This window comes from Nestor notabilis, unplaced genomic scaffold (genome assembly GCF_000696875.1).
Source record: "Nestor notabilis isolate BGI_N333 unplaced genomic scaffold, ASM69687v1 scaffold14325, whole genome shotgun sequence".
NCBI lineage: Eukaryota > Metazoa > Chordata > Aves > Psittaciformes > Psittacidae > Nestor > Nestor notabilis.
Genome location: NW_009929888.1, coordinates 115,433 through 123,869, shown reverse-complemented (window position 1 = coordinate 123,869; position 8,437 = coordinate 115,433). Strand labels below are relative to the sequence as shown.

At 39.9% G+C, this 8,437-nt stretch overlaps 1 protein-coding gene across 1 annotated transcript in view; it reads left to right on the top strand.

Moving 5' to 3' along the window:
• The first annotated feature begins 1,192 nt into the window (after positions 1–1,192).
• KCTD15 (potassium channel tetramerization domain containing 15) overlaps positions 1,193–8,437 on the top strand; it is a 37,405-nt gene continuing 30,160 nt past the window's right edge. The window contains exons 1-2 of the mRNA XM_010015187.1: positions 1,193–1,210; positions 2,667–2,842. Coding sequence (XP_010013489.1) covers positions 1,193–1,210; positions 2,667–2,842 — 194 coding nt within the window. The remainder of the gene's footprint in view (positions 1,211–2,666; positions 2,843–8,437) is intronic.

The window sequence follows — 8,437 nt, the reverse complement described above, 5'->3', positions numbered from 1 at the left end:
GAGTGTTTTCAGTGCCCTTCATGTGGTGCTTAGCAATTATGCCCCCTGATAATTTGCTCATACAAAAATGATTGAATTCCACAACTTTAATAAAAACTTAGGATTCATTTTTTTTAAAATGAATCCTCTCCAACCAGGGGAAAAGCCTGTGCTTTAATTCCCCTTCTCCTCTCTTCCCCCAGAAAGCCAGTGGCACCCTCAGTAAGTACGAAAAGCCATAAAAGTTTGAGAACTATTTTAGTTTTCCAGTGATTTTCTATAATTAAGTGGTTTTTCAACACATGCTCTAGCTGAGAGATGCCAAAAGCAGAGGATTGTTCAAAAGGTCCCTCCAGTGAATAGTATAAATTAAATATCTACTGTGTGAGTATGGCCTCACTGAGAATCTCAGACTCTCTACAGATCAAGGAGTTTACTGGTATACTAACATTAAACACAATCCTAAGATAGCAGCAGTGTTTAAATATGCACAAATAGATTCAGATCACTTGATCTTTAGCTATCTGTGCATATTTTAAAATTGAAGTCTGGATTTCAAGACAAATGGTTAAATGTAAGACACGTTTACAGAGGACTGGAAGTTCTTTGATTTCATTTGGAAATTGTAACAAGGGGTGCAGATAAGCCCTAATTAGGCAGTTGTTTTGTGAAAGGGCGTGAGATATATTTCTAAGGCAGCTCTGTACCATGCAAGATCTGCACCTTTATCATTAGCGATAATGGTTGGGGTCTGAACAAAGACAGGGTTGACATTCAGCCTGGGTCTTCTGACCCTTTCATTTAAGTGAAGGAGTAGAGAGTGAACATGAGTTTGCAGGGCTCTTTGGTAAGGAAAAAAAAAAAAACCCAACCAAAAACCTTTGTCTGTGTTGGCAGACAGATGAGGCATCCACAGATTAGTCAGCACGTCGCTAAAATACTATAGGTACTTACATACTAAGTTGTTTTTAAAAGTTAGTACTGTTATTTATGCTATATGACATATTGAAGATTGCCCACAACAGGCTCTTGTGGGAAACAAGAAAGCAACATCTTCAGTCATGAAAGGATTCAATCACTTTCCTTGAAGGTGGTGCTGTAGTAAAAATGTTAATGCCCAATTTCACATCGGCTGACACAGAAGTCCTAAGACAGAGTTGGTATTTGCTTCGTGTTCAGTGCAGATGTCCGTCCAGCCTCTGAAGAGGAAAGGATGTGGATTCATAATGGGGTGATGTATTTCTGTGCTGTAGATGCAGGAAATTCTTAGGAGCTAACCAAGATGAAGTACAGTAAATGGAGATGTTGCAGTGACTTTGTGAAGCTGTCCAGATGTATTAACATTTTTCAATCCCTTTCTATACAGCTCTAATTTTTATTTCTCTCTCTTTTTTTTTTTTTTTTAAACAAAGAATGTTGGTAATTGTATGTTCATTGAGCGGCGTAGGCAGGCATCTTGTGCAAAATACTGCTAAGAGAAAGGCGAGACCAGCTTTAGATTTCTAAGAAAGATTGTCAAAGTAATGGGGGAGAAATGCGAATTCACTTTGCCATGCTGCATGTAAAGTGTTTGTCAGATGTAAGGAAGAGCCTGGGTGCTTGGTAGCATGCTTGCAGAACAAAATACCAAGAAAATTTGATTATATTCAGAAATGTCTTTAACTGTAATGTTTTGCATATGTTGCTTTACCCATAAGGGGGAGAATGGATGGGCATTTTCTTAAACTTTTATAAAAGGTTTTCTTTCCGTTTGACATGTATGCCGTCTGTACTGATTTAACTGAAATCAGCTTTGAGATACACGTTTCATGCAGAATAAGATGTGCTTTTCTTCCAGAAGAAAATTGAGGAATTTTCTTTTGGTATGGTTGTCCTGTTCATTTTTAAGACATTTCAGTTTTTTGGGGGTTTTTGTCTTTGTATGTCAGCTGAAGATTTTTGGACTCAATTCAGAAATTTCACTAATTTTCAAGTATTTTCAGGGCAGTAAACATTAGGTGGATTGTTGAATTTGTAATTTCACACGCGAGATTGTACAGTGCTTTCTCACACGTCTTGCCATGGAAGCATGTATCAGTTTATTTACCTTCCTGTTTTCACTGCTTCCAGGTATTAATTGCTTTCGGTTTGAAAGCTTATTACTTATTTATGTCTGATATTAAGGCTTAACTGAAAATCATCCATTTATTTCACAATTATTGAAAATAAACCAGAAAATTGATCTTAGTTTGATGTGAAATTTACTACATGTATAAACTAAATGCCTTAGGTACTGAGGAAGTCACTAATTTAGAGGTGTCTTGTTACTGAGACAAACTTGCAAAAACCCCTGAATCCTGATTCACAAATTGGTTATTCCTATGTCAGGGGATATTTCACATCTAACACATAAGCCCGCGACCTTTAATTAGAATTTTGCAGTTTGTTTTATGCCCCTTGAGGCTGACACCTTGAAAATTTTTTTTCTTGATTTCTTATTGCTAATAAGCATCTTTCTCTTCCCCTCTGGTACTTTGAAGAAAATGATGCAAATACACTTAATTACAGTGGTGGCAATAATTTGTTAACTGAATATGTGATCAGGCAGATGCAAAAATGATCTGATTAGATCTGTGATCACACTGGAAAGAAAGGTAACACACTGGTAGATTTAAGAGAAACTGTTCTTTTTTGCCTTCCTTTTGCAGGAGGGAAGAAGCATGTCCCGTTTGTCTCTAACACGGTCCCCGGTTTCTCCTCTGGCTGCTCAAGGAATTCCTCTCCCAGCGCAACTCACCAAGTCGAACGCTCCTGTGCACATCGATGTAGGAGGACACATGTACACCAGCAGCCTGGCTACCTTGACAAAGTACCCAGATTCCAGGTAAGACCTTGCTATTTTCAGGCTCGTTGCCCATTTCTGTTCTTTGCATGGAGAGAGGCATGTACCTGTGAGGAATATTTCAATGCAAAATACGATTTATTATATATTCACCACTTATGAATAATTCAGTTTCTGATTTATACAGTAACTTCAGTGGGGTTCTACAGAAAAAAAAAAAAAAAAAGCCTGTAAAATTTATGTATTATTTAGAGAGTCTATTCATTTTCTCTCTTAACATCTTCTGTACTCTGCCAATGTGTTTGAAACACCTGTTGTCATGCTACTCTAGATTATTTCCAACTGAACCAAGAAACGTCTTTCTTTCAGATTTAGGGGGAGAAAGAAAATCCTCTTTTCCTTCTTTAAGAAAACTGCATGGCTTTGTTATACTGGGACTCATGGATGTTTCTTTTGGCCAGCCAAAATCCTAACCCCAGTGGCAGCTGTTTGCGTCAGTGTCAGTGGTCATTTCCTTTGGGTAGTGGCCACCTTGCTGACCTGCTCTGTCTGCTCTAAGCTGCAGAATGGATCGAATCTTTGTATACTTAAAGGTAGCTGATTTGTACGGGACAGGTTGGTGACATATCTGGCAAGATTTATTTAGATCTGGCCAGCATTATCTCAGATTAGACTCCATATATGCCCAATTATGAATAGATGTGGCATGAGAGTACATTTGTGTGTGCTCCCAGACCTGCGGGGTGCGCAAAGGATGGGGCATCCTGGACAGCATCAGCTCTGTGCCGATAGTGTGGAAGGAACTGCTCTGTTAAGGGCTAAAGCACATTCATTGGAGCAGTATATTAAGACCTACCTGATTTTGATTTACAGTTACGATCACTAAACCAGTTCAGCTCTTCATCATTCAGACTGCTTATTTTTCAGAAAGGGAAGTGCCTCGTACGTAGCCAAGAGAAGGTGTGGATGTGCGGTGTCAGGGTGCCCAGCAGACTGGTTAAAGGAGACACTCTTGACTCCAAACTGAACCAGAGCCCAGGTCAGCAGGTTTTGTTGCCAGAGGTTTTGCTGCCTGCATGGCCAGTGTTTTGTAAGGAACAGGTTTGCATTGGTTTTTGGGATTGGGTTGGTTTTTTTTTGTATGACAGCCAGTGTAAAGCTCTAGTTTCATTTGAAGATTTTTCCTTCAAAAGAACGAGATATTTTTGCACAGATTTGGCAGGTTCCCAAGCAATAAATGACATTTATTGGACACACCTTGAAATGCCTCTAATGTCATAAAGCATATGGCTGTGATTTCATTCCAAGGAACGGGAGTTGCTGAAATTCTCTATGAAAAAGAAGCAATTACTGAAATACCTATAGTTTATTGTCAGGCCAAACAATAGGATTTTTCTGGACAATGCATGTTTAATGATGTCTGTGTAGTACTACTTTAATCATAGAGAAGAAATCTGTTCAGTGGGGAGAGATTTATAGCAGAGCAGCAGACAAATGCTTCATAGTAAAAAATACAGGGAAGATTCAGTAGCTGTAATAGAGTAGCGCGTCTATTTCCACATTTTAAAATATCACTGCTGACACTATTTTTAAAATATGCCCTATATCAGACTTACTTAATGAAAACTTCAGTCATGGAAGCTTTTGGAGAATATACGTAAGTTCACAGATTTTATTTAAAGAGTATAGAGTACTGATCTAAAACCTCCCGTTTGATAGTAACAAAAGAGTGTTTCTCCAGATTTTGTATTATGTTTAAACTGAAAGTTCTGCTGCATACTGTCTTTCATTCGTGTTGCTGTGTTATCTCATAAGGGTTGAATGCTTTTTCAGCTGCTCAGACTTCAGTTTTTGCTGGAGTAAAAGCTTACAGGATAAAATCTTTAGATGACATTTTTATAGCAAAAAATGACTGTTCACCAGCATCCCAAGTAGGAATATTGCTAGATCTATTATGAAGTTATTATGAAGGGTGCACCTTAATCTATCCTTCCCTCCTCCCAGTTTATTTATTTGAAATCTGTTTCTCTGCAGTGCTGTGTAGTAGACTTGGTTGGTTACCCCCTACTAAGTGTGGCCTGCGCTCATTCCTGGTTAAGGCAAAGTACTTGCCGTTATTTCAGTGGGGATGGCTGGAGCTGCTGGTGGTGCTTTACTGCTCTGGTGCGTATCTTCCATAAGGCACAGACTTGTCTTTGCAGTGATCTTGCTGGGAGAGGAATTCCAGGTCTTTACAGGTGCAGGAGGAAGGAGATAGCTTTTCTGAGCAAGACATCTGGAAATAATGCCCAAGCACTGTTAGCTTGTGGTCGGTGATAACAAGCATGACCATACTCATCCGCACGCATAGCTTTCTGGATTACTTTGGATAGCATGTTAAACTCTTGGTTTAAGTGTGAGTTTAAAACTCCAAATCTAAGATATTACATTCGTACATTGTATTTCAGCAAAAGATGTAAGCTAGTATGCTGAAATGCTTTGCTAAATTTTAGCCCCAGTCATATAAAATAGTTTGTACTCACTTGAAAGCTGTGGAAATATGCTTCCTGTTTATTTCTGTTACAATGTCTTATTTCTTTATCAGTGCTCCAAAATCCTGAGCAGACTTTTAGCTTGTAGTATACACTGTACATGAATGTTTAAGGACACATACACATTGTGAATATGTGTATAAATACAGTCAGGGTGTGCATACACAGAGACAGCACATACTAATGGAAGACAGAAGAGAATAAACCATCAAATCATGTTTATACTCCATAGTATTTTGAGGAGGTCCAGTCCTTTGAGGTCCTGAACAAACTGAGTTCACTTTGACTTTGGAGGGAGGGAAGAGCTCCCAGCACCTTGCCAGATCAGATCCAGCCGGAGCAAATATACGTATGACCAGTTCCTGCCTATACCTGCTCTCCAGTCACCCCTCTGGTATGATATAAATTACACCTGACAGCAGGCAGCGTGGTACATTTCTTATTGTAATTTGTTAGGATTGACTGTGCTTAGCCCACTCGGCTGGCTCTGCCTGGCTGTTCCCAAGTTAGGTGATTGGCTCTAATTTGGAGAGAGAAAGGACCTGATTCTGGAAGTCTTACTCACGTGAATGAATGGCTAGTGATGGGAAGTTGGAGGCCAGTTCTTGCATTTCAGTAATCCCAGAGTTGTTTCAGAGCAATTTTGACAGTCTTTGATGTAGTTTGTTTTAGTGCAGCTGCTGAGAGAAAAGTGTTTGTCCATTGATTAAATTTGTGTAAGTAAAGGGTGCAGATTAGGCGTTAACAGGGGCAGATGCCCTCTTTCCAGTAAATTTTTAAGGCTACATAAGTTCTCTCATCTAAGAAGGAGGAAACTTGGGCAGTGCACAGCTGATGTGACTAAGAAGAGGGTTAGACAGCCACTGCCAAAGATGGTTTCTAAACCACTCATGCTCACCTTATGTGCTACTCTTGCACACCTCATCAGATGGCTTTTTGAATGAAACACCATACAAGAAAGAGGGTGAAAGGCAAAGAAAATGAAAAACATAGAAGAAATTATGATCAACAACAGCATTATGATGGTGGTCACAGAAATTACTTCAGAAACAATATTATTAATCTCTCATTAGCTACTTTAAGCTGCTTTTTGTGCATACCCAAAATTGCCATTGAAGTTAACAAGCGTTGAAGACTCATGAAGGCTGATGTTGCCTTACCTGAATCTGAGGCTCAGTTCCAATAGTTTATTGACATAGCAAGTTTTCCCATCAAAAGTCCTGATTCTGGTAGCTGTGAGTTACAGGTGCAAAAAAAAACCACTGTTGAATTTCGTCTTGTGACTCTTATCAGCAGCATCTTATTTCTGAAGTAACTGAATAAGTAGACAAATTTTTCATCTTTGAGAGCATTTCCTCTAGAAATTCCATTCATGTTTTCACCCAGAGGACCTGTACAGTATCCCCTTCACACATTGACACTTGAATATGGATTTATATGACAGATTGTAAAGGCTGCAAAAGCTCGAGCATGTCTATAAAGCAAGTTTCAAAGTGTATTTATCCCAGGGAGTGAGACAATTCTTACATTTAAAAAACAAACCCACACCAAAAGCCAAGCTCCTAATGTGCAGTCAGGAATACCCAAAGACATTGCCACATCCTCCAGTCTCACTCCCACTGAACTCAGTGGCAAACTTGCGGTTTACCACAGCAAGCCCCAGCTTCTCAATTTCACTGGAAATTTTGATACCACTTTGAATTTCTGTTAGAAAGTAGAAGAAGATTTTTCATCAGAAGCCTGTCCTTTTTGCAGCCTTTAATAGCATTTTTAACTCAGAGAATTGCTGTGAGCTCTTTGTCAGTTCTTCTGGTATAAAAGGTAAATGTATTTACCTTACATTCTTGGTTAATTAGTATTTTTGCATAACCCTCTACTAAAGAAAGATAAGTATGTTCTTTTGTTCAAAATGTATTTATAAAAACTCCTGCTTTTTACGGCATTACTTCTGACAAAAGCAAGCAGAAATAAGACATAGTAGAATTTTCCAGGCATACCCTTGCCTCTGAACCTGTGGACTTTTTGGTCATTCACAAAGGAGTCCCCTAAAGCACGTCTTCTCCTCTGAGTGTTTCTTGTCGAACTGTCATTCTTGTGTAGACCCACGCTCAGATAAGCTTTCCTGCCAAGCATGATGTTGTGATTCCAGCTGCTCTGTAGGAATCTGTGGGTTTTAACTCCACTGCTTTTTCCTTGAGTTTCTCCATCTTTCTGGTTGCTGGAGCTCAGCACTGACACCTGAGACCTTCTGCTTCTCTCCATTATTCTGCAGCCACACTGGGCTGCACTGAGGAGAATGCTCTTTTGCAAGTTTTAGGGCTCCTCTGTCGTGCTTGACAGAACATAATTTCTGACCCTGTATAGCCATGTACAGTGGTACAGCTCAAACACATTTGCTACAAAGATCTACAGGACAGATTTCACACATCATCGTTTACACTAAGGGCTCCGTACCAGCTCCTGCTCTGCACTTGTTGGGAGGGAGCAGGGAAATTCTTAATTTGGATATATTTAGGACATATAATTCTTCAGACTTAGCATACCTGAGAACACCTCACATTTGTTGCTCATGTAGGATCAATCCAGTGTCACTCATTGTTGGAGTTGTATTTGTTAATTTCCCATCAAATTTGTATATTATTGATGTTATTGCCTGAAAACAATGTCCAGTTAGCAAATTCTGTCACTTGCCCCATGCTGGCAGTCAGGGTGTCAGTCAGTCCTGAAAAAGGCCTGGACTCCAGATGGTTTAAGTGAAGAGCAGATTTGTTCATAACCAGAGATTGCTGGTGGCTGTGAAAGCATGGTGAGTTCAAGGGCAGGATCCTGGTCTGGAGCGGAAGCGGTGTCAGCTCTCACGGGCCAGCTCAGCCTTCTGCCAGCCCAGTGCCACAGCAGTCCTGCAACGCTGCAGATTAATATCATTCATCTTGACTTAGGTGTCTCCCAAACCTCTCCATGCCACTGCCATTCCATGCTGCTCACCCACAAGCGTCGGTATAATGTCTTGTTCCTCTTGAGTCCCTCTCTCATCCCTGTACACCTTCTAAATGACTGGTCTAAACACAGTGTAGGACATAGGCAAGCGTGCTGCCATGGCACTTTT